Source organism: Diceros bicornis, chromosome 36 (assembly GCF_020826845.1).
Source record: "Diceros bicornis minor isolate mBicDic1 chromosome 36, mDicBic1.mat.cur, whole genome shotgun sequence".
NCBI classification, from domain to species: Eukaryota; Metazoa; Chordata; class Mammalia; order Perissodactyla; family Rhinocerotidae; genus Diceros; species Diceros bicornis.
The window spans coordinates 26,010,817-26,038,318 of record NC_080775.1 but is presented as its reverse complement, the minus strand read 5'-3'; the positions used below and the strand labels follow the sequence as shown (position 1 = coordinate 26,038,318).

The following is a 27,502-nucleotide window of genomic DNA, read 5'->3' as shown; positions in this document are numbered from 1 at the left end:
AGGGAGGATGGAAAGACAATGGCAACCAGAGGGTAGATGGAGTTTTGAACATAAATGATCATATAGATAGTTCCTTGTAAAACATGGTTCAGATAACAGTTTCAATAACCAGAAGGCAGAACAAAGGTTCATACGTGTGCATCTAGAGAGCACACATCCCTCAGAAACAAACACACGCAAGTCAGTCAGTCAAGGAACAAATAATTCTATAGCTACCTACTATAAGAGCTACACACCCATCTTAACTGCTGAAATATACGTTAAACTAGTCTTAGGCGAAGAAAAAGACTACTAGAATGAAAATATGAGTAACTTCTATAATAAAATCAACAAAAATCTATTATAGTAAATTTTATTTTAAAAATGCTCTCCCACTCCCCAAAATTTTATGATATAAGTAGTCAGAAGATTCTTCTTTTTTTTTTTTTTGTGCTGAAGAAGATTCATCTTGAGCTAACATCTCTGGCCAATCTTCCTCTATTTTCTATGTGGGTCACCACCACAGCATGGCTGAGTGGTGTAGGTCCATGCCCAGGAACCGAACCTGGGCTGCCAAGCAGAGCATGCTGAACTTAACAACTATGCCACCAGGCCAGCCCAAAAGATTCTTTTAACAGCTTTATTGAGACAGAATTCACATATCAGAGAATTTAAAGTGGTTTTTAATATTTATAGTTATACAACCATCACCACAATCTAACTTTAGAATATTTTCATCCCCCCAAAAAGAAATACCATATCCACTGGCAGTCACTCCCCATTCTCCCCAGCCTCCCGCTAATCACTAATCTACTTTCTGTCGCTATGGATTTGCTTATTCTAGACATTCCATATAAACGGAGTAACATAACATGTGATGTTTTGTGATGGACTTTTAGCACAATGTTTTTAAAATTTATTCATGTTCTACCACGTATCGGTACTTGACAAAAATTTTCTTTTGATACTTACTTATCTAATGCCTCTGGAAAATTTGTGGCTCCTATGATGATAACTCCTTCATTGGGTTTAAACCTGTTTTTTTTAAAAAAGTAGCTTTTCACTGAAAGTTAAAACAACTAGAAAAAGTTAAAACATATAGAAACGCTCTACACAAAACTGTTTATCGTTAATCTTAACAACAGCAAAGAAAAGGGATCTTTTTCATGACCAAAATGATAAGGCATCCCTAATTGTTTTTTAAAAGGAACAGATGTCCGGCCAGTGCACTTCAATAACACTGCTAATAATAAATCCCCAAATCATCTGTTATTACATACCTCCACAGTCTTTGTTCTACTTAGGAAGGAATGATGTCATAGAAAGCTTGGTTACCTGACTAATTTTTGAAAAATTATTTTCAAGTTTACCAATTCAAATTATTTGCTTCTAGACTTCCTATTTGTTTCCAAAATGTTGCGTATGACTTTAAGAGACATTTTTACTTCTTTCAAAGCAACTCCACCTCTTGCTTTTTTACATTATGAAAACTGATGCAAGCTTTTTAATCTCCCAAAACACTCAAAGCTAGTCACAGATTATGTGGGAACCAGCGTACTCTCCCCTTTACAGCTCTAAGTAGACCACTAGTCTCAGCTGGAATCACTGCTTTCCTGTCATAAGTATGATATAATAAATGAGAAAAGGTGTAAATATCACAATGAAGAGGAGTTGACACATCTTTATCCCACTCGTAATGGAAACAATACAATACTGAGAAGAGCTTTTCTTAACTTCTTACACAAGGGACTATTCTGTTGCCTTTAAATATGATGTTTTTCATATCTCTAGAATGTTACCAAAAATATCACCATATTCCAGAGACAGAGGAAGATTCAATTACCCATCCATTTCAGCAAGAAGTTGATTTATAGTCTGCCTTGAATATGGATGCATTGGAGATTCAATTCGCTTCCCACCAACAGAATCTAATTCATCAATAAATATAACACAAGGAGCATTTGCTTTTGCTTCCCCTATAAAACCAGAAAAGATTCAAATTAGTTTTGAAATCGACAGTTTTTGAACAAAGCCTTACATATTAAAAGCTTGTAAGACTGTCAAAAGCCATAAAAGACATTCATTAGGGAGAAAATACACAAAGTTGTTCTTTTTTTTTTACTAATTTAAAAACAATGGCCTCAGAAGAAAAACAACTATACCATACAAAATGATATAAAATAAAAAGAATTGAGTATTCATCCTTCCTAACTATACAAATATCATATACAATCAGGTTTGAGGCTAAATACTCTTTAATTACATAGTGCAGTATTAATGAATAAAATGAAAAAAAAAAAAGCTTTTCAGCAGTCCTACACCTCATCTAGCACTTCTGCTAGCTCTTCTATTTGGAAAAAAATGTACAGTTCTGTTTTAGCTCACGCATTAAGTTATCTGAAACCAGAACCGCACAATGGCTGTTTCAGCTTACTATCAATCATATTCAAGAAGCAAAGAAAGGGTAAGAAACCCTCTTCCCCTAAAATTAAGAAAATTTTGTATTGTGTGAAAGATACATTAAAACGTACTAAAAAGATTTCTTATACGGCTGGCTCCCACACCCACAAACATCTCATCAAATTCTGATCCAGAAGCATAATAAAAAGGAACATCGGCTTCTCCGGCCACAGCTCTGGCAAGAAGTGTCTTTCCTGTCCCTGGTGGTCCAACTAAAAGAATTCCTAAAAGAAAAAGTAAACAAGAATGATTCAAATTAAAATAAGCCAACGCTGATATGAACCTATAAACCAAATAATTATTAATTTACACAATTTTGAGGTTGAAGACATATCAAAGACCAATGTTGTGAAACGGAGCATAACATATTTGTCTCTATTAATGATTCACTTCATGATCTTCTCCATAACTGATTTTCCTGTATCATTTAAATCCTGGTTTACACATCAGCCACAGACAAGACAGAATCTTGAGGGAAAGGAATATAAACATTTATCACTAAACAGATAAGATACAATTCACATAAAAACAAATTAAGAGACTAAACAACCAAATGTAATGCACGAACCTTGACTTGATGCTCTTCCAGAAAAAATATTAAAAAAAAATTCTAGGGACATTTGGTGAAAAATTTAAAAAAGACTGTAGAGTACATGATATTAAGGAAATAGTGTTTAATTTTATTTGGTAGGATAAATTATTGTGTTTATTTAGGACAATGTCCTTATTCTTAAGTGATGCACAATAAAGTATTTAGATGCAATGTAGTTAAAATCTACAGCTTTCTTTCCAGCTTTTCCATATGTTTGAAAAATGTCAAAATAACAGTAAGTTTTTCATAATACCCTTAAGACTCTCCTAGTATTGCCACATTACTGTGATTCCTAACTGCTTTAAATCATTATTTATCAATTTCTGTAGATTTTATCTTGGTATCTGAGGATTTTTCCAAAAATTTATAAAATATTCCTTGTAGTCAGAAAGAAAGAAGGTCACTTTTTTTTTTTGTGAGGAAGATCGGCCCTGAGCTACCATCTGCCAATCCTCCCTTTTTGCTGAGGAAGACTGGCCCTGGGCTAACATCCATGCCCATCCTCCTCCACTTTATATGGGACGCCACCACAGCATGGCTTGCCAAGCGGTGTGTCGGTGCGCGCCCGGGATCCAAACCAGCAAAACCCCGGGCCGCCGCAGCGGAGCGCTTGCACTTAACCGCTTGCACCACCAGGCCGGCCCCAAGAATGTTAACTATTTTTATGGTTTTAAACATGCTCTCAATGATATTATAGTATTGATTTAATAAATGAACCCTAAATTAGCAAAGGTTCAGGCAAACACGTTTATATACTACTAAACATTCTCAGTAGAGATACTCAGAGGTATAAAAACAAGACTTAAATAGGAGTGGCCCCTTTAACTCACCAATTCCATTTCTACAATTAGAATCTAGAATAATCTATGAATAATACATTAATAAATCTAAAATTTATTCTAAGGAAATAATTAAGCATGTAGGCAAAGCTTTGAGAAATTAAGATTATCATCACAGTACTAATTTTAATAGCAAAACATTGAAAACAATTTAAAAGTTCAATATAAATGGTTAAATACAGTAAAACCATATAGCAGCAGGACATCATAATATCATTACAATTCTGTACCCAATTTCAACGGGTGCCACGCCCCCCCAGCAAGCAATTCGCCGACACCAGCTAGGTTTCCTACAAATCAACTTAATTCTGACACTACCTGCCTGGAGATAGCATCAGATCCCACAGATTAAGGGCTGGGTCCCACAAGACTGCCCCTCCCCCCAACCTCAGCCACCAGTTGCAAGTCCAGGTTGTTCCCTGTGCTTCCGACCAACAAGCTATAGATTGGAGGTTCCAACAACCTCCTTCTTGGGTTCAATTAATTTGCTAGAGCAGCTCACAGAACTCAGAGAAACATTCTGCTTACTAGATTACCAGTTTATTATAAAAGGATATAACTCAGGAACAGCCAGATGGAGGAGATATATAGAGAAAGGGAAGGGAAAGGGGGCGTGGAGTTTCTTTGTCCTCTCCAGGCACACTCCATCTATATCTCCACATGTTCACCAAGCCCGAAGCTCTCCGAACCCAATCCTTCTGGGGTTTAATGGAGGCTTCATTATTTAGGCACGATTGATTAAATCATTGGCCATTTGGCGATTAAGCTCAATCTTCAGTCCCTCTCCCCTGGGTGGGACTGAAAGTTCCAACCCTCTAATCACATGGCTGGCTCTCCTGGCAAACAGTTCTCATCTTTAGGTGTGTTCCCAAAGTCACCTCGTTAACACAACAAAAGACACTTTTTATCACTCTCATCATTTATGAAATTCCAAGAGTTTTAGGAGTTCTGTGCCAGAAAAGGGGACAAAGACCAAATATGTATTTCTTATTATAAATCACAGTATCACAGTAATTAAAAATCATATTGAGTAATTATGAGAAAGTTTTTTTATCTAAGCCAAACTGAGGAACAGTCTACAAATAGTGTATACTCTACACGACTGTTAAGATCATAAAAGATCCACCCCCTAAAAAAAGGCTGAGGAAGTTTTTTCAGATTAAAAAAAAAATTAAATATTATGTGTGAACCTAGATTGGGTCCTGAACCTGGGGTGGATGTGGGAGACGGGGGGACCTCGCTACAAAGGATATTATTGGGACAACTGCTGATACAGTAATCCCCGCTTATTCAAGGGGGAAATGTTCCAAGACCCCCAGTGGATGCCTGAAACCACCGATAGTACCAAACCCTATATATACTATGCTTCTCCTATACTAAGCACTTGTCATGTACTATGGCCATAACTTTTGTAGTTTGAGGTACAACAGCAAAAGTAGCGTAAATTTCTTTTTCCTTCTTCACAATTTCACAGATAGAATATTCATTCTTACGACAGATCTTAGCAACCTCAGCATACAAATTTTCTTTCCTTAAGTCAATAACTTGAACCATTTCACTTTAAAGGAAGCACTTTATGTCTTCTCTTTGGCATATGTCAATTGCCAGCATCACTTGCACTTTGGGGCCATTATTAAGTAAAATAAGGGTGACTTGAACATAAGCACTGTGATATTGACAGTTGATCTGAGATGGCTATTAAGTGACTAACTGGCAGGTAGCACATACAGCGTGGGTATGCTAGACAAAGAGATGATTAACATCCCAGGTGGGATGGAACAAGATGGCGCAAGATTTCATCATGCTACTCAGAACATCATTCAATTTAAAACTTATGAACTGTTTATTTCTGAAATTTTCCATTTAATGTTTTCAGACTGTGGTTGACCATGGGTAACAGAAACCATGGATAAGGGGGAACTAGTGTATTTGAATATGACTGAATTTGATAACAGTTTTGGATTCATGTTAAATTTACTGATTTTAATAACTGTACTGGAGTTATTTAAAAAGAATATTATTATTCTTAGGAAATACACAATGAGGTATTTAGGGGTGAAGGAGCAAAATGTCTACAACTTATTCTCAAATAGTTAAAAAATTACATGTATGTAAAGAAAGTGAATAAATAAATGGGACAAAATGTTAAAAAACTGTTGAGTCTGGGTTAAGAGTATAGAGAGACTTCACTGTACTATTCTTGAAACTTAAAGTTTGAAATTATAGCAAAGTTTTAAACTACCAAAAAAAAAAGTTATAGAATGGTATGTTCGGAATGAGAACTTATTTCTAAAATAGCAATTAAGAACTAAATTTTAATCATTAAATCTGATAAAAATTAAATTAGTAATATAGTATTTTCTGATGTCAAGTCATGGTAAAGGGAAGATATCTTACCTTTTGGAAGTTTACCCCCAAGCACAGTAAATTTTTGTGGATTTTTCAAGAATTCAACAACTTCCTGTAATTCTTGTTTAGCTTCCTCCACCTAAAGTGACACAATTTACAAAATAATTTAATGCACACACAAAGGCTTTTCTCCTAACCCTTATTTTCAATTATGAAAAATCATCTTACATATCACAACAAAAACCATTTTTAACTTCTTATATTTTCAAGAAATAGTGCTTCCCCCAGTTAACAAGGACTGTTACATTCAAAATTCTAGTTAAATGTGTCAGTGGCACTTGATACAAACAGTCACCTAGCAAGTTTCAAATCCACAACTTTTTGGACCTGGTTATAAGTTTCAAGAGCAAATTATGTGGACTTACTATGTATTAATGATAAGGGAGTCTGTGTTTAAGTTATAACATTAATTTGTGATTCATTATAAGGTTGTTTTCATTATAAGGAATTACTTGTAGATTATAAATGATTCAGTTCCTAACAAAAGCCAAAAGATAAAAACTAAAATTAAGCTATAGTGTACTGATATTGTTTTGTAAATGGCTGTGGTAAAAAAATGTTTAGAAGATTTAATTCCCAAAATATAAAATTTTGCAGAACTGCGATCCTTGGCAAGAATAAAGCCCAATCAGGCCAACAAAGATGGCAAGTAGAACATTAGCTAAACTTTAAAAACTCTGATATAAGAATAAGAAAGCTACCTGTCAGAAATGGTGAGCAATTCTCCTAGTTTGCATACAACTAGAAGTCACAAATGCAAATACCTAGGGCCAGAATGAAACCAAAAATTGAGTGCAGAAGGCCAGGTGTAAAACAACAGTGATGGCAATAAGCTGAACTGAAAAGCAATAGTCCCTTCAAGAGGACAACAGCCACGACTTGGCTCTACCAAGGAACAGACACCTAGTGCTCCAGACTTTTAATTTTCTAAGGAAAAACCAGAAATTTTTATGTGGGTGAAATCTTCTAATTTAAAAATGTTGGCTACCAATTTAAATTAAAAATGTGTTTGCGTGCGTACTTATTTATATTCATTTATCTTAAATTACTCTGGCCAACTAATACATTTGTTAATCCAATTCAGCTCAGTGGCAGTCAGTTTGCAACCTCACATCAGACAACTTTAAATAGCTCTCAGTGACAAAAAAGAACTGAAGTACACTGGGCAGGGTTAAAAAAACTACCTGGGAAGGAGTGTAGTAAAACATGAAACATATCTCTGGGCCAAAGGGCATTCTGGAAATCTAAAATTAAACTTATGACTATCTTAGACTTGTAGAAAATTTCCCAAGACTATTTCCAGGAAATATACAATTGTTAAAGAATAAGCACGTTTTTTCTTAAGCTTGAAATGGTCTTTAAAGTTATTCTGATTAAATTATTAAAATTACTAAAATGTTTATAAAGTTAATGGTTAAAAGCAAAGCTTTGTCCACTCCTAGGCCCAGGAGAAATGTAACCATATGCTCACCAAGAGACCTGTACAAGAACGTTCACAGCAGGAGTATTTGAGCTCAAACTAGACAGAACCCAAATGTCCACCTAATGTAGAATAAATATACAGTATTGGGGTATTCATAGAATACTACGCAGTGAGGATGAATGAACTACCGCTCCATATAACACGGATGGATCTCACAAACATCATGTTGGGTGAAAGAAGCCATACATACTAGGTGTGTTACATTTATACAAAAATCAAAAACAGGCCAAACTAATATATAGTAGTAGACAAGACAATGATTACTCATGGGATATGAAAAGACAGTAACTAGAAAGAGGCCCTAGGCAGGTTCTGGTGTTCTGTTTCCTGAGCTGGGTGCTGATAACACAGACATGTTCAAAGCTATGTGTGAAAATTGATTGAGGTATACATTTACGATTTGTGCATTTCTGTGTGAATGTTAAGCTTCAATAAAATTTATGTTTAAAAAAAGATTTGGCTGGGCTATCAAAAGAATTTTTTTAAATATTCAAAGAAATCCGTATACTAAAAGAAGACCAAAATACATTTGGTCAAGGTAAGAATAATTTTAAATTGGAGGCAAAAAGGAAAAGAGTAAACGTCATCTATTCAGAATACATTTTCTCTCCCAACCTCTGTGGCAAGAGAATTCCCAGTAGAGGAACATAAAATCTATGGAGGAAAACAGGGTTAAGGGGATCAATGCAGTGAATGAAGTTATCAAAGCCCTCATGACTATTTTCACGGTGGCTATATACAAAAGTATCCCTATATGTTCAGGAGTTCTGGGCAAAGAAATGACATTCCTCTACAACCTCTTTAAGGCTTGGTAAAATTGATCACAGGTGCACCTTAGTGGCATAGCTATTATGGTAAATGCTACTGAATTACTTTGCTCTATATAAATTTAGATTTTATCTCAAGATAACATTTATTCACGTTAGCATGGAAACCTTTGTGAGGATCTACCTTGTGATGTCCCCCTTCTCTAATGTTTGTTATCAGCATATCTTCCTTAGTTTTGTACTCCAAATGGCCGCATCCAAAAAAGAAGTGTGGTATATTGAGTAATGAAGTATACACACAGCGGGGAGAAAGTACGAATGCCTCGCTGACCACGGCCTTAGCGCAAGTTCAGTGTAAGCAGGCTCTCTGACTGCAGACCTCAAACAGAATGAGCAGGGCCCTCCGCACTGATGCGTCTAGTTTTCAAATAGTCACTGCGCCAGCCTCTTCCTCCACTGTTCCCCTTTCACAGTTCCACCAGGGTTCACAGCTATTTAAACTGCAAAGGAATGAAAAGGACCGCTTGGTGTGGAACCACCATAACGACTCCCAATGCCTTGTTCTCCAACAGTCAAGGCTGAAAGCAAATGTTTACTTATCAACAGAAAACAGAGTGTGCAAAGAGGACGAGCAGAAACAGTAACATAACCAGCCTCTTCAGAGTTGGACGAGTCCTTAGAAGTCAGGGCTTTCAAGTCCCTCCTGCAGGAAGATTTTCTTCCAAACATTCCTCAAAGACAACAACCCAGCCTCTACTTGAACACATTCCTTAGTGACAGGTCTTTAAATTATAAGACAATCTGTTCAAGTAATAAAACACTATTATTATGCTTTCTCTCCTGCTTGTCAATCAGTAGAAGAAAAAAACACTCACGCTGACTGGTCTCAATATAAACTCACGATCCCAAACTTCAAGCAGGCCCAGCAGTCATATTTTATTTCCCTAATCCATTCATTCTCTCCTTTCTACACAATTCCACATCTCCTCCATAAATCACTCATCCCTCTTCTTCTTTCCATACATTCTCTCTGCTCATGACTTCGATTCTGACTTCACTGTCAGTGAACTTTCACACCCCCCCCCACCATATATACCCCACCTACCAGTTTACCAGTATGTCTACTTTATTTCCTGTTCTAACAGATGAATTGTCTGTGATAGCCTTCTAACAAAATGCAAGAACTGTCTGTAATCACCTATTCCATTTCATCTCCTTCCATCTCTGGTAAACCCATTGCAATCAGGATTTAAACCCCTGCAACTCCAATGAAACTGCTCTTTCTCAAGCACACCAGTGATCTCCCCATTGCTAAACTGAACAATCAATTCTCACCAGGCCATCAACACCATTCCCCATAGCTGACCACTCTCTCATCATGGACACGTTTTCTTCCAGAACACCACCCTCACCTACCTCACTGGTAGCTCCTTCTCAGTTCCCCTTTTCTGATTCCTCTTCTCTGTCCTCTGCTCCTGAGGGCTCTACAGCTCAGTACTTAGACCTCTTCTCTTTTCTACTTACACTCACCTGCTGGTGATCTCATGCAAAAACATGGACTTAACATATCTAAACATAATCTCTATTACAATTTCCATCTCTACCTCAGACCTCTCCCGGGAACTCCAACATGGTGCATCCATGTGCTTACTCAACACCTCCATTTGGACATCTCTCACTTAACATGCCCCAAACTGAATTCCTGGAATTTGTCCCCAAATCTGCTCTACCCGCAGCTCTTCTCTTCTCAGTATATGACAGCTCCATCCTTCCAACTGTTCAAACTAAAAATCTTGTGGTCATTCTTGCCACCTCTTTCTCTTATAGCCTATATTCTAATCCCTCAGGAAACCCTGTTGGTTCTACCTTCAACATATATTAAAAATCTAACCACTTCTCACCAACTCCTCTACCAAGTTGGTCTAGGCCCCCATCATCTCTTGCCTGGACTATCGTAGTAGACTGTTTTCTACTTTTGTCCCCTCAAGATTATTATCAACACAGCAGCCAGTGTTCCCAATAAATTTTATGTCAAACCATATCATTCCTCTCCTCAAAATCCTTCAGTGACTCTCACTTTCTCAGAGTAAAAGCCAAAGTCTTTACTATGGCTTGCAAGACACTATGCAATCTGATCCTGTGAACCTCCCTGATCTCATCTCCTGCTGTTTTTGCTCACTCACCTTGCTCACTCCATTCCACATAAAAGTGACCTTTTCATTGCTCAACAAACAAGCCAGGCACATTAATGCTTCAGGGCCTTTGCTCTCTCACTTCCTCTGGCCAGAAATGCTCTTTGCTCAGATACACGTATGCTCTCCTCCATGTTCTTCAAATCTTCACTCAAATGTCTCCTTCTCAGTCAATCACACCCTGAACGCCCCATTGAAAAATTGTGACCTTCCTCCCAGAACTCCCAAACCTCATTTCCATGCTCTATTTTCCACCACAACATTTTATCACTTTTTAACATCTCTGTTATTTCCTTATATACCATATCATTGTCCAATTCCTATTAGAATTAAAACTACATGAGGGCACAGATTTGTTTCATTTGTTCTTAGTACCCAAAACAGGACCTGGAACTTAGTAGACATTATTGAATATTTCTTAAATAAATAATTTAATTAACTGGCTATACATTAGCATTCATCCATTCTGTTCATTCAAGAAATACAGATGTTTTACTCTCAATAAAATGGGTATAGAAGGAAAGCACCTCAACATAATAAACGCCATATATGACAAACCTACAGCCAACATCATACTCAACAGTGAAAAACTGAAAGCTATCCCTCTGAGAATAGGAACAAGACAAGGGTACCCACTCTCGCCACTCTCATCCAACACAGTACTGGAGGTTTTGGCCAGAGCGATTAGGCAAGAAAAAGAAATAAAAGGTATCCAAAATGGTAAGGAAGAAGGGAAACTCTCATTGTTGGCAGACACCATGATTCTAATATATAGAAGACCCTAGAGAATCCATCAGAAAACCATTAGAAATAATCAACAACTACAGCAAAGTTGCAGGGTACAAAATCAACTTACAAAAATCAGTTGCATTTCTATACGCTACTAAAGAATTAGCAGAAAGCAAACTCAAGAATACAATCCCATTTACAATGGCAACAAAAAGAAGAAAATATCTAGGAATAGAAGGTGAAAGACCTATACATTGAAAACTATAAGACACTTTTGAAATAAATCGATGATGACATAAATTGGAAAGACATCCCACGCACATGGATTGGAAGAATAAACATAGTTAAAATGTCCATATTACCTAAAGCAATCTGCAGATTCAATGCAATCCCAATCAGAATCCCAATGACATTCTTCACAGAAATAAAACAAAGAATCCTAAAATTCATATGGAACAACAAAAGACCCCAAACAGCTAAAGCAATCCTGAGAAAAAAGAACAAAGCTCGAGGCATCACAATCCCTGACTTCAAATTATACAACAAAGCTATAGTAATCAAAACAGCATGGTACTGGTACAAAAACAGACATAGAGATCAATGGAACAGAATTGAAACCTCAGAAATAAAACCACACATCTACCGATAGCTAATCTTCAACAAAGGAGCCAAGAACATACAATGGAGAAAGGAAAGGCTCTTCGATAAATGGTATTGGGAAAACCGGACAGCCACATGCAAAAGAATGAAAGTAGACCATTATCTTACGCTACACACAAAAATTAACTCAAAATGGATTAAAGACTTGAAGGCAAGATGTGAAACCATAAAACTCCTAGAAGAAAATATAGGTAGTACGCTCTTTGACATCGGTCTTAGCAGCATCTTTTCATACACCATGTCTACTCAGGCATGGGAAAGAAAAGAAAAAAATAAACAAATGGGGCTACATCAGACTAAAGAGAACAAAATGAAGGGCAAAGGAAACCAGAACAAAACGAAAAGACAACCCACCAACTGGGAGAAAATATTTGCAAATCACATATCCGACAAGGGGTTAACCTCCAAAATAAACAACCCGATTAAAAAATGGGCAGAGGAGGGGCCGGCCCGGTGGCGCAAGCGGTTAAGTGCGCGCGCTCCGCTGCGGCGGCCCGGGGTTCGCTGGTTCGGATCCCGGGCGCGCACCGAAGTACTGCTTGGTAAGCCATGCTGTGGCGGCGTCCCATATAAAGTGGAGGAAGATGGGCACCGATGTTAGCCCAGGGCCGTCTTCCTCAGCAAAAAAAGAGGAGGATTGGCGGATGTTAGCTCAGGGCTGATCTCCTCACAAAAAAAAAAAAAAAAAAAAAAGGGCAGAGGATATGAACAGACATTTTTCAAAAGAAGATACACAGATGGCCAAGAGACGCATGAAAACATGTTCAACACCCCTAATTATTAGGGAAACGCAAATCAAAACTCCAATGAGATATCACCTCACACTTGTCAGAATGGCTGTAATTACCAAGACAAAAAATAACAAATGTTGGAGAGGATGTGGAGAAAAGGGAACCCTCATACACTGCAGGTGAGAATGCAAACTGGTGCAGCCACTATGGAAAACACTATGCAGATTTCTTAAAAAATTAAAAACAGAGAGGGGCCGGCCCAGTGGCATAGTGGTTAAGGTCATACGCTCCATTTCGGCGGCCTGGGGTTTACAGGTTCAGATACTGGGCACAGACCTACACACCGCTTATCAAGCCATGCTGTGGCAGGCGTCCCACCTATAAAGTAGAGGAAGACAGGCCCAGATGTTAACCCACGGCCAATCTTCCTCAGCAAAAGAAGGAGGATTGGCAACAGATGTTAACTCAGGGCTAATCTTCCTCTCCAAAAAAGAAAACAAAACAAAAAGTTAAAAATAGAAATACCATACGACCCAGCTATCCCACTACTGGGTATTTATCCAAAGAACTTGAAATCAACAATTTAAGACTTATGCACCCCTACGTTCATTGCAGCATTCTTCACAATAGCCAAGACGTGGAAGCAGCTCAAGTGCCCATCAACTGATGAATGGATAAAGAAGATGTGGTGCATATATATGTATAATGGAATACTATGCAGCCATAAAAAGACAAAATCGTCTCATTTGCAACAACATGGATGGACCGTGAGGGTACTATATGAAGGCAAATAAGCCAGAAAGAAAAAGACAAACACTGCATGATTTTACTCATATGTGGGAGAAAAAGACACGGACAAAGAGAACAGATTAGTGGTTACCAGAGGGGAAGGGGGTTGGGGAGTGGGCAACAGGGGTAAAGGGGCACATATACATAAACAATAACGTACACCTGAAATCTCATAATGTTATAAACTATTATGACCTCAATAAAATAAAAAGAAAAAAAGAAATACAGATGTTTTAGATACAAAGATCAATGAGAGGAATAAGTAAAGATAAGTACCATTTGTCAAGCATCAATTATATGCCAAGCACACACTTTATCTGTGAGAATCTAAAGTAACTTGCTTCAAATTATGGTCACAGCCAGTTAAGTGTCAAAAATGAATTTGAAACCTTAGTGTTTGACTCTTAAGTCCACATTCATTCCACTACACCTTGCTGCTTCCACAAGTTAATACTAAGCCCTGGAATGAAACATGATTTGATATTCTGCCACTGTCATTTACCCAAAACATTAAAGTCTGTAATATGTTTGGTTGCAATTTTACCTATTTCAGAATAATCTTTAATGGAAAGGAAATACACACACGTTTTCCTTTACTCACTCTCAACTACTCCACTTCAACTCTGACACTTCTGGTCACCAATGTATCATAGTTTTTCCCCACACCAAGCACTCTGAACACCAGTTGAGTGTCCTGCAATTCGATTTAGTTCCAATACTATCTACCTTGAGATGGCATTAGACCCCACAGGCTAAGAGCTCAGTCCCACGAGACTGCCCCCACACACAAACACTTCAGATGCCAATCCCAAGTCCAGATTGTCACCTGTGCTTCTCATTAACTGGTTATAAATTGGAGCTTCCCATGACCCCTCCTTGTGTTCGATTAATTTGCTAGAGTGGCTCAACGAACTCAGGCAAACACTTCAGTTACTAGATTATTAGCTTATCACACAAGGACATAACTCGGGAACAGCCAGATGGAAGAGATGCACAGGGCAAGGTATATGGGAAGAGATGCAGAGCTTCCATGCCCTCTCTGGGTGCGCCACTCTCCCAGCACCTCCACACGTTCACCAACTCGGAAGGATCCCTGAACCCCAAACTGGGATTTTTATGGAGGCTTCCTCATGTAGTCATGACCAATTATTAACTCCATTTCCAGCCCCTCTCCCCTCTCTGGAGAATTGGGAGTGGAGCTGAAAGTGTCAAGCTTTTAACCATGCCTTGGTCTTTCTGGTGACACACCCCATCCTGAAGCTATCCAGGAGCCCACCCAGAATCACCTCATTAGAACTAAAGACACTCCTAGCCCCCAGAAAATTCCAACAGACTTAGAAGCTCTGTGTCAGGAATCAGAGACCAATATATCTATTATCTATCTATTATTTCACACCTTTACAATCAAATACCGATCTTATACAATTAGATAATGTTTGAAGTGGGCAAGGTAAACTTTTTAACTTACTCCTTTAACATGTTCAAAGGTGACATTTTTCATCTGGACAGGATCTACTGCAGAATCAAGCCCTGTTGTTGTCCGGAAGCGGACTAACAGGAAGAAAAGAAATGTTTATGTATTTGATAGAATCATAAAATTCTAACCACCTATTTTTCAGACACAAGAAAGGAAAACCCAGAAAAATTAAATACCTAAGTTCACATACATTAATCAGGGTAAAGAGTAGAAACTAGGTCTTCTAGATTTCTAGATAATGTTCAAGGAATAAATGATTCACATCAGAACAACATCTTTGGGCCGGCCCCATGGCTTAGCGGTTAAGTGATCGCGATCCGCTACTGGCGGCCCAGGTTCGGATCCCGGGCACGCACCGACACACCGCTTCTCCAGCCATGCTGAGGCCGTGTCCCACATACAGCAACTAGAAGGATGTGCAGCTGTGACATACAACTATCTACTGGGGCTTTGGGGGAAAAAATAAATAAATAAATAAAATAAAATAAAATAAAAAAGAACAACATCTTTGTACTTTGCAATTAAAACTAAGAATTATTTCCCTCTGCTCCATATAATACCTAACAACAGAAATCCTAATCCAAAAGTTTTCAAACTCCAGTACACAGAAAAATCTCCTGAAAAATGTATCAATGCAGGTTTTCAAACCACATGGCCCAGACCTTCTGGTTTGTAGATTTAGGAAAAGGGCCCAGGGGAGTTTGCATTTTTAATAATCATCCTTCATTATCCTGATTCAACTGGTCATGGATCTACACTTTGAAATACATTCTCTTTTTACCTACCATAAAAAACTGGCACTGGCATTAAGAAAAAACAAAGAGTGAAGCTTAACATACTATTTCACTTTTCATGTAGCTTTCTTCCTTTGACAACTGTTATTATTTGCCCTCCAACCATATAGCAGTAATGGCATCATTAAGTATAAGAAAGACAGTAAAACTTTGGAAGGATGATAAAAGATTTGAGATCAACTATGGGGAACTATTACAAAGCTTTCTTAAACCTCTCCCCCTTGGGTAAATTTCCACAGCAGACAGATATGAATGAGTAAACTGAGCAACATCTAACTTCCTCAGAAGAAACCAAAAATATTGTCTTTAAGATACACTGAAATTTAGAAGCAAAAAATGAGTAGACAAAAATATAGGGTAAACAAGAAATGCTTAAAATATCAAGAACATAAATGTCAGGACAGCAAATTTAAACCAGTAATTCCATTTTTTTTTTTATATATATTTATTTTTCCCCCAAAGGCCCAGTAGATAGTGCTATGTCATAGTTGTACATCCTTCTAGTTGCTGTATGTGGGACACGGCCTCAGCACGGCCGGAGAAGCGGTGCATCGGTGCACGCCCGGGATCCAAACCCAGGCCGCCAGCAGCAGAGCGCGCGCACTCAACCACTAAGCCATGGGGCCGGCCCAAAACCAGTAATTCTAGAATGGACACTAATAGTTACAGCTTACTAAATTATTTAAGTATCTATATAGTTGTTGGACTTAACACATAATGTGAATAAATTTGCAGCAGAACCAGTTGGACCTAATAAAAAATTAGAGTAATTACCCACAGGCAACGCATTTCATACTTTAATATGTATTTTGCTTTAACATATCAATTAAGAAACATAAAAGAATAATCAGAGCTCATCTCACCCCACTGCCACCCACCAATATCACCCTTGCGTCCTGATACTGGTTCTTTTTTGAAAAAAAAAAAAGGAGACAAGAAAAGGTGAATCGAGATATAAAAAGGCTATCCCTGGGGGGCCAGACCTATGGCCTAGTGGTTAAGTTCAGCGCGCTCCACTTTGGCGGCATGGGTTCAAGGGTTCAGTTCCTGGGCACACCCCTACACCACTCTTCAGCCACGCCGTGGCAGCGACCTATATACAAAGTAGAGGAAGATTGGCACAGATCTTAGCTCAGGGCGAATCTTCCTCAAGCGAAAAAAAAAACGAGGGGAGGAGATTGGCAACACATGTTAGCTCATGGCAAATCTTCCTCGGCAAAAAATAAATAAATAAATTTAAAAAATAAAAATAAAAAGGCTACTCTTGGATATTAAAATCTTATCTCAGGTTTGAAGCCAAAAAACCATTAAAAATATCTGGGGCTACACACAAGTTCTGGGATGAAGTCCCGATCCAGGTCAACCGATGTTCTTAACTGTACGTCGGTTTTTTTCTCAAGGTAATCAATCATAAAGAGTAGAAACTGGGGGCTGGCCCCGTGGCTTAGCAGTTAAGTGTGCGCGCTCCACTGCTGGTGGCCCGGGTTCGGATCCCGGGTGCGCACTGACACACCACTTCTCCGGCCATGCTGAGGCCGTGTCCCACATGCAGCAACTAGAAGGATGTGCAGCTATGACATACAACTATCTACTGGGGCTTTGGGAGAAAAAAATAAAAAAATTAAAATAAAAAAAAAAAGAGTAGAAACTAAATAGTAGTTGAAAAAGCAAGTGGAACCACTTAAACCTGATGTTAGTACTTCATTTTAAACTGGCAAACTGAAAAAATACGGGACACATTTAAAGTCACTTTTTTAACATAAAGTATTTTTAAAATAAATTCAATTTATTAATTTGTCTTTGAAATAGATGACTGTTTCACTTTGTATTGCTACTATAAAATTCTTCCACATTTTTAAAAATTTTATAATTGGACAGGTATCATTTTCTAAAAATCTAGGAAACTAACCACTACTAGTAACTGAAATAACATTTTCACTCTAACATAATCCTTGGAACTTTAACAAAATATTAATTATCTATCTCAAAAACCTGAATTTGTACATTGTCTGAAGGAATTTTTCTTGTAATCCACAAAGCGATGTGAATAAGCCCTCAAACAATGCAGATAGTATACAATCATAACAGATTAAAACTTTTCTACTTCCATGCAAAAAACAACCTCAAAGTGACCCAATCTGAGAAATTCTGACTTAGGAATTGAAGGCCTAGACCCTAGAATTATAAACATTGAAGTTTTCTTTCTCTAAGTCTTAGCTAGACTAACTATAAAAAAGAAATGAGTACTTAAAGGATTAAAAAAATAAGTCAGATACATAAAAAGAGCCTTTACCAGATAAAAATGGATTTTTTAAGAGTCCATAAATGCCGAATAGCAGCAGAACAAAGAGAATCAGACGAGTTCGTCTTAGAGAATCTGGAGAAGAAAGAAAAAGCCTTGAATCAAATGACACCAACGAGAAATGACAGTTCAATGAAATGCAAACATTAGGTTAAACTGATAATAATCACATTTCATCACACGCAATCTTGGAACCTGGCATTCTTTTGTCTAATTGCCATGATTTCTTTTCAGCACCCTGTTACCAAAAACTTCATGAAGCCATTCATGCTTCTGTCCTTGACTTTGGTTTCTCACCTGATAAAGTTCAAGTGCCAGCAGATATTTCCATTTCCACCCAGCTTAAGTTAGAAATACAGTAGAATGTAACCAACAGAAAGTTGGATAATTGTTAGAAAAGTTATTTATAATCACTTGACAGTAGAACTACAACTTCCTTTCAAATACTCTTATCAAACATGGACGGTGTCAAATCAACGTACCATTGGTTTTTTGTGTTAGTGCTTGAGCTTTCAGAAAACCCTCTGCAAAACCAGTCTTAAATGCATCTTGGTGAGCTTCAGGTATGTTTTTGGTTTTCATGAGTTTGTCCAAACTCTCAACATCTGTTCCTCTGTCCCGCAAAAGAAATCCCTAAATACACAAATGACACATCAGTTTTGGCTGACTACACAGATAATAACACTCTCCAGAAATATTGTGACCACTCACAAAAAATTCATTAAAATTCTAGAATTTTCCATTTTTATTGTCAATGTGAAGCATTACATTAAAACTCAAAAATAAATCATTTAAGCAATGGCTAGGAAACTAACCCTGGAGCCTATACCTGCCTCAATCATTTAATATAAAGAAACTCTCTGAAAGAACACTACACTGAAAACAATTAATAAGTCACATATTGACCTAGGGTTCTAATGGCTTGATGTCACGCTCCTTTATCTCTGCTAGAGGAAAACTTCATTAATATATTAAATGTTTACTGAGCACATTTCATATATTTGGCCCTGTGTAAGTTCTGAAGACATAGATAAGTAACCAATGATCTGAGTATTTTCAGTCTAGACAGGAGAGATACACAAATTACTAAGTTTTAAAAATCATTTTGATATTCTGTTAGAAGTACCTGGTATGGTGGTAAAATAAATGCTACCTAAGGAAGTCAGGAAAGGCCTCAAAGAGAATGACATACCTAAACCACAGGGAACAAACAGCACGAACAATTTGACAGAGGCCTGAAACAGCAGCCTTTAGAGCTCAAGAACTGCAAGCAGTCCTGTGTGACAGGACTTCAAATGCCAAGAGGAGGAGGGTAGGGGTACAGAGAGAGTGGCACACGGAAATACGAGAACAGAAAAAATGGTACGCAGGGGTCAAATGATGAAATGGCCTGTGTACCACAGCAGGAGTCTGAGAGTAAAGCAGAGGAATATAATTATTACATTAATACATTTTAGACAGACTGGTGGGTGGCAGTCTGGAGGCTGGACTGAAGGTAGCAAAACTAAAGGCAAGGAGACTAAAGGAGTGTTTATTAGAGTAATCCAGGCAAGAAGTGGTTCTAGTCTGTCTATGCCGTGGAACTAGGGGGGATGAGAGAGAGACTTAAGAAATATTTAAGAGGCTGGATCAACAGGACTTTAGCAATTAATGGATGTGGGAGGTGTGAGAAGATAGACAAATCAAGGTGGATCACCCGATTTCTAGCTTAGATGGATGCTACTTGTTAACACAGAGAACACATATGCAGGTGCAGGTTGGTAGGGAAAAAAATCAGAGGGGATGTCTAATAGGCAAGTGGAGAGAAAAGCTTGGCACCCAGAAGAGTTGTAGGTATAATGATCGCACAGGTTATTCATCCTTTTTCATAAGTGGAAAGATGGGAGAAAACCAATCGGCCAACAAAAGAAATCCGATATTGAAGGTTCTCATTTTAATAACTTGAAAATTATTACTTTTTCAAACAAAAAAGGTCTAATTACCTTCACGAATGATGGTGCTATATGCTGTGTTTCTGCTAATCTTTCAGAGGTAGACTGCAGACGTCGTGTCCTTGATTTCAAAGTTTTAAAACCCCGAGACTGTATGAAAACTGAATAAAACAGTATCACATTTACTTTTCATTGCAAATTTTTATAAGAAAAGAAAATTGCCTAAGATTCAAAACTCTGCCAGCATACTTGTACATCCTAGTTTATCATCTTATTTTTTTAACAGTTCTTTGCCTGACACTTCAACACGCTTATCACTGAAGTCATTAAAACGGACTCAATCTATACAAATAACTTTACTTTTTCTTGGTAATTTTAAAATATTAAAAACAAAACAAAACAGGGCCAGCCCCGTGGCTTAGCAGTTAAGTGCGTGTGCTGCACTGCTGGCGGCCCAGGTTCGGATCCCGGGCGCGCACCGACACACTGCTTGTCCGGCCATGCTGAGGCCGCATCCCACACACAGCAAACATAAGGATGTGCAGCTATGACATACAACTATCTACTGGGGCTTTGGGGGAAAAAATAAATAAAATAAAAATTAATAAAAAAATACATATGTGTGTGTGCATAAGCATTTAAAAAACAATACAAAACAAAACAAAAATCTATCGATGAGCATCAAATAAAAGTCAATGTCGGGGCCGGCCCGGTGGCGCAAGCGGTTAAGTGCGCGCGCTCCGCTGCGGCGGCCCGGGGTTCGCTGGTTCGGATCCCGGGCGCGCACCGACGCACTGCTTGGTAAGCCATGCTGTGGCGGCGTCCCATATAAAGTGGAGGAAGATAGGCACAGATGTTAGCCCAGGGCCGTCTTCCTCAGCAAAAAAAGAGGAGGATTGGCGGATGTTAGCTCAGGGCTGATCTCCTCACAAAAAAAAAAAAAAAAAAAAAAAAAGTCAATGTCTCCTAATTCCTCAAACCCCAATCCCACTTCCCAGAAGTAACCACTGTTAATAACTCCATGACCCTACTTCTATGTATTTAAACACATGCTCTTTCTATAAACACAGTGTGTAACTTTTTGCAGTCATCTTCTTTCACTTAACAGTATATCATGGACATTTTCCAGAACAGGTCAGATAGTGCATTCAGTTTAATGGTTGTTCATAGTCTTTCAATTTATCAGAGTATAGCAGTTCATTCAACCACTTCTCTACAATGGACATTAGTTGTTTCTTGTTTTTTATTACTAAAAATAATACCGTAGTAAACATTCTTGTACATATTATCTCCCAGCACATGTAAACTAAATTCCTAAAAGTGAAACTGTGAGGTTTAAATTATTTAACACTAAGAAATTGCTCTCTAGGGTGCCGGACTGGTGGTGTAGTGGTTAAGTTCACACATTCTGCTTCTGCCACCTGGGGTCTGTGGGTTCAGATCCCAGGTACGGACCTACACACCACTCATCAAGCCATGCTGTGGCAGTGTCCTATATACAAAATAGAGAAAGACTGGCACAGATGTTAGCTCAGGGACTATCTTTCTCAAGCAAAAAGAGGAAGATTGGCAACAGATGTTAGTTCAGGGCTAGTCTTCCTCATCAAAAAAAAAGGGGGGGGGTGCCAGCCTGGTGGGGTAAGCAGTTAAGTGCATGCATTCTGCTGTGGCAGCCTTCGATCCCAGGCGCGCACTGATGCACCGCTTGGCAAGCCATGCTGTGGCAGCGTCCCATATAAAATAGAGGAAGATGGGCATGGATGTTAGCCCAGGGCCAGTCTTCCTCAGCAAAAAAAGAGGAGGATTAGCAGATGGTAGCTCAGGGCAGATCTTCTCACAAAAAAAAAAAAAAAAGAAAGAAAGAAATAAACTGTCCTCTAAAATTCTGTTATCAATTTTTACACACACCAATAAATATGAATGTCCTTTTCTCCATACCCTCACCAACAATGGATAACAAATATAAATCTTTTCAATTTGTACAAATCTGATGGGCAAAACTGGGACCTTGTTTTAACATGCATTTCAGATTAGAAGGAAAATTTTTGAGAAAATTTTTTATTTTTACTGACTACTTTATTCTTTAGTGAATTGACTACTCATGACCCTTGCCCCTTTTTCCATTCTCATTTGTAGAAGAATATGGATGTTGTGCACACTGACCTTTAATTATGTATATTTCAAACAATTATTTTAATATGTCTGTGTGCTTTTTAATTACGTGAAACAGTAATTTATAAGGTTAATGTAGCGCTACCTTTTAATCTTGAGTGTTTTCTGCATTGTGTTTTGATTACAGAGTCCCATCTCCAAGCTAAGATTTTAAAGATAGTATACTTACTCCATCTAATACTTTTAACTCTTTTGTTTTCAGATCTTTACCTATTTGGACTTTTTTTTTAAGATGTAAGAAAAGAATCTGAGTCCCTCTTTTTATGCCCAAGTTTAAAATCAACTTCTTGATTTTCATAACAAGTCTTTAGAGTTTTGAGTGGAGTTGCATTGAATTAATAAATTTGGGTGTAAATTGACACTGTTATAATACTGACTCCTTTTAAAAAGCATTATGGTATTCCCTCATTTTATTTTACTCAGGTCTTCTTTTATTTCCTTCAGTAAAGTTTCACGCACATATATATATGTGTATACGTGTATATATCATGTAACAGATTTCTTATGAGGACAAAAGATTTAATGAATTTTGAAGAAACTGTAAATAAAACCTATTGTTATAAGAAAACTATTGATTTTTATGCATTTATCCTATATGGTACCAATCTAATGAATCCTTACTACTTGAACAGCCTTTCAGTTGACTTTCTTGAATTTTCTGTAAATAATCATATCCCCTGCTAATCATAATTTTGCCCCTTCCATTAATTTATATATAATTTTTAAAAAATTTATATTAATTTCTATATAAATTTTTTTAAAGAATGAGAAAAATATGGATAAAACAGACATTAAATGAATATAAGAACAAAAAACAATTTTACTTAATTAAACCAAGACTAAGTTTAACTTGAAAAAACCAATAAAATAGAACGACTTTAGAAAATTCTTTTTCTTTTTAATCACATTGTTCAGAATCCCCAAATTACCACGGAACAAAAACAGGATACTAGACATCTTATTTCTCATATTAATGAGATCATAATAGATATTCCTAAGAAATTAAAAGTTTCCTTCTATTCTAGCTTTCTAAGAGTTTTTAGGAAGCATAGCAATTAAAATATATCACACATCTTTTTACCATACATTGCAACAATATTATTTTTCATCTCTAATCAATTAACCTGATAAATTAATACACTTCCTAACATTAATTCACTCCTATAGTCCTTAATCATATTTTTTAGCACATTTCTACACTTACTTTCAGATTTTAATTTGGATTTCTGTATCTATATTATTATAAGAGAAATTGATGTATTGCATTCTCTTTTTGTGTTAATATTTTAGTATCAGTAATCTCATGAAAGCCTCTATCCTTTTCTTTATTAGAAAAGTTTTAAGTAACAGGAAACTTCTGATCTTGGAAAACAGAACACAGCCATAAAACCATCTGAGCCTAGGGCCTCTGGGGCAAAGAGATTACATTTGAAAAATATTATCTTGCAAATTTTATGACTATTGTCTTATCTCTTCTTGTGTTAATTTTGCTAATTTATAGCTTGGATCACTGTTTTCAATACATTTTTATTCATAATATAAAATTATACACACCATCTTGTAATTTTAAAATCTTCATCATCTGTGGCATTCTTACTTGTTTCCTTGTTTCTTACTCAGACTTGTTAGGTTGTTCTATTTTATAAGTTTTTTTCAAATTAAACTTATTCTTGGTTTAATTAAGTAAAACTGGTTCTTGCTTTTATATTCATTTAATGTCTGTTTTATCCATATTAATTTCTCCCATTCTTTGAAAAAAATTCTCAAAGTGAATATTTATTTCCCATCTTTCTTGTCTTCTAATAAATTATACAATGCCCTCAGCATCACTTTGTCCTCAACCCAAAGATTCTGATATGCAGATTTTCATTGTGGTTCACGACTAACTGTAATTTCAGTTTTGATCTCCCTTCAGCCACATGACACTTAGAAAAGATTCTCAAATTTCCATGTACTTAGATGTTTTTTTTAAGCTATCCTTTCTGTTAATGTGATTTTGGTTTTATTGTGTGATCAGAAAACCTAACCTCTTAGTTATTACATTTTGAAAATTTATTAAGATATTCTTTATACTTGAATACATGCTCAGTTTTTATAAGTCTTTCATGAATATTTAAAAATATATCATTCTTCTTGGGCCAGCCCTGGTGGCCTAGTGGTTGAGTTTGGCACCTTCTGCTTTGGCAGCCCAGGTTTGGTTCCTGGTTGTGGACCTACACCACTCATCTGTCAGTGGCCATGCTGTGGCAGCAGCTCACGCACAAAAAGAGGAAGATTGGCAACAGATGTTAACTCAGGGCAAATCTTCCTCAGGAAAAAATATGTCATCCTTTTTTTTTTTTTTTTAATAATTTTATTTATTTATTTTTCCCCCAAAGCCCCAGTAGATAGTTGTATGTCACAGCTGCACATCCTTCTAGTTGCTGTATGTGGGACACGGCCTCAGCATGGCCGGAGAAGCGGTGCGTCGGTGCGCGCCCAGGATCCGAACCCGGGCCGCCAGCAACGGAGCGCGTGCACCTAACCGCTAAGCCACGGGGCCGGCCCTACATCATCCTTCTTAAGTATTCTTCTGTCTTCTGCATTAACCATTTCTTCAGAGGATTACTGGTTTCTTGGCTCAACTTGGTGCTTCTCTTTTGTGCTACAAGTTTTCCTCAAATACGTGGATTCTTGCTAATCTATTTGTATTTGTAAAGAAGAATACAGTGATCAGTACTAACTGTAGATGGGTTTCCTCTAAACTACCAAGGTGGTAAATGTATTTAGACCACAAAACAGACTTACGGTGAATGAGCAGGATACCTTTAGTGCACGATTCAAGTCCAAAGTAAGCTGGGGTACTGTCTTGTTTCTCTTTGTCATCAGTGCTCAAACCAGGAGCCTTCAAAGACAGACCCCTCTCAACACACTCATGCACCTTATTACAAGGGTGTTTTTTTGCCAATTGTAGCCTAACAGTTACAAGCCATGACTGTTCCATAATTGGCCCACTTTCAGCCATCTTTCAACTGTTTACCACGTCAACCATCCCAGAGCCCAGGATTACTGACTTGGGACTTGGGGTTTTTCTGATGTTCTACTGGAAACAGCTGTACCCATCTCCTTCATGTCACTCTACTGTGACTCCCACCAAGGGAAGTGACATCTATCTTTTTCATTTATAATATCACTGTCACCTGACACCTATCACTAGTGCCTGGTATTAAACAAATATGAATGAATGCATATTTGATTGTGCTATCAATTTGATGTCACCTACTTCATAACTTATAGACAGTCCTCAAATTTCTAGTCCACTGATGAAATCGCTCTGCTGTCCCTCTGATTTCTGTATCATTTTTATATTTTTTCTGTCACTGTAATCAGATTTTGAAATTGAGGGAAAGTAAACAAATGTGCTTAATTATTTCTAAGAAAGGTGTAGATAAGTTCGCTAGAGTTTGATTTACTGTGACACTTATTACTCACATTCAAAATCTAGCTCCTCTTTTACATTTTCCATATTAAAAATTACAAACACACCCAAACTAATGGATTTCAAGTACTCTTTAAGTTCTACTATGAGCTACAAACTAATGTTTATAATCTTTAATATCAGTAAGAAAGACCAATCAGAATATATTAAATAAATCTATTATTTTTTCCAAAATAACACAGTTTTTGCTTCTTACCTGGCCAGTACTGAAGATCTGAACAAATGCTTTTAAGAGTTCTTGAACGTTGTCTATACAAGCCAGAGGAACGTAAAGTACTAAACATATCTAAGTAACCTGGAGGGAAATTGAAAAAAGTAAATTTTCTAACAGCCAAACCAAAGGGGGGAAAAAAAAGTCACATGAACTACGACAATTTTACCAAATATTAAAAAAAAAACAAAATATAAGTTTTGCCTTCTATTTGTCCATATACGACTCTGCTTTTATAAATATCTAAAAGCACTGCTAATCAAATTACAGTTCTTCATCACTTTGCTATTTATCACTTGTTCATTAGATTATCTCTTTTATCTGATATACAAATACAGCTGCCAAGGAAACCAAATTCAAATCAAGAAGTAAAAGATATATATGTTTAGCTAGTTACTTTTAGGTAAGAGCATAAAGAGATAAAAGAATTGCTATTTCCTACAGAAAATTTCAAAAACTCTAATGAAGATGTGATAAAACACTGCAAACCAGAGGTACTGTGATCTTTCTCTCTTAAAGTTTCCATAGTCGCTGGGCATGAAGAAAGTTCCTTCCACAGCTGTGAGCCATGAATACTTTGCTGATCCTTCCTAACTCCTACTCTTGACTAACGGGCCCCATCCTACGTTACATCCATGACCCCATGGAAAACGCAAGCAGCAACAAGAGAAACTGGTTCTCATCTATCCCTGTATCCCAGTTAGGATTCAGGGATTTTTCTAAGAACTTTTACAGTCAAGTCAAGAAACCCCTTCCTAACACCTCTGCCTCCCTAAGCCAAGAAATCAGCTGGCAGTAAGAGGAACAACCTTAAAAGGAAATGTAGTGGCCAGGGCAGTGGCCTAGTGGTTAATAGTGGTTAAATTCAGCGTGCTCTGCTTCGGCAGCCTGGGTGCAGACCTATGCCACTTGTCAGCCATGCTGTGGCGGTGACCCAACTATAAAATAGAGGAAGACTGGCCACAGATGTTAGCTCAGGGTGAATCTTTCTCAAGCAAAAAGAGGAAGATTGGCGACAGATGTTAGCTCAGGGTGAATCTTCCTCAGCAAAAAAAAAAAAGGAAATGTACATGTGCAGACTAGAAGAGCAATAGTAATAATACTATAATAACAATGATAGTAACAAAAATTTTACTCTCCTAAATACTTACTATGGACCAAGTACTTAGATTATTTCATTTGATTCTCTAAAGTGAGATAAGGAGTTATTCCTCATGCATCATATGAGGAAATGATTTAGAGAAATAAAGTAAATACCATAGTCACTCAGTGGCAGGACTGAGTTTGAGCCTAGTCTACTCTTAACCACTAAGCCTCAGGGCTCCTCTCAGGAAGCAGGTAGTATAGCATAAAAAATCATAAAACAGGAGGAGATTTTTAGTCCGAGCCCTCAAGCTCAAAAACTTTTTCATTTTTTTGCACTCTTGAATTCTTTATTTATCCTACAGCCCTTATATGAAATAAAGGCAGAAGAAAAATGAAGAATTAGTAAATAAACTAAGTTTAT

General features: G+C 37.3%; 1 protein-coding gene across 1 annotated transcript in view; it reads right to left on the bottom strand.

Moving 5' to 3' along the window:
- The window catches only part of YME1L1 (YME1 like 1 ATPase), a 54,629-nt gene that overhangs the window by 11,175 nt on the left and 15,952 nt on the right, over positions 1-27,502 (bottom strand). Inside the window, exons 4-12 of the mRNA XM_058532677.1 lie at positions 25,981-26,079; positions 20,186-20,295; positions 18,686-18,836; positions 18,195-18,278; positions 15,099-15,181; positions 6,268-6,358; positions 2,511-2,663; positions 1,823-1,955; positions 952-1,014 (exon numbers count right to left, since the gene is read on the bottom strand). Of these exons, the coding sequence (XP_058388660.1) occupies positions 952-1,014; positions 1,823-1,955; positions 2,511-2,663; positions 6,268-6,358; positions 15,099-15,181; positions 18,195-18,278; positions 18,686-18,836; positions 20,186-20,295; positions 25,981-26,079 (967 nt within the window). The remainder of the gene's footprint in view (positions 1-951; positions 1,015-1,822; positions 1,956-2,510; positions 2,664-6,267; positions 6,359-15,098; positions 15,182-18,194; positions 18,279-18,685; positions 18,837-20,185; positions 20,296-25,980; positions 26,080-27,502) is intronic.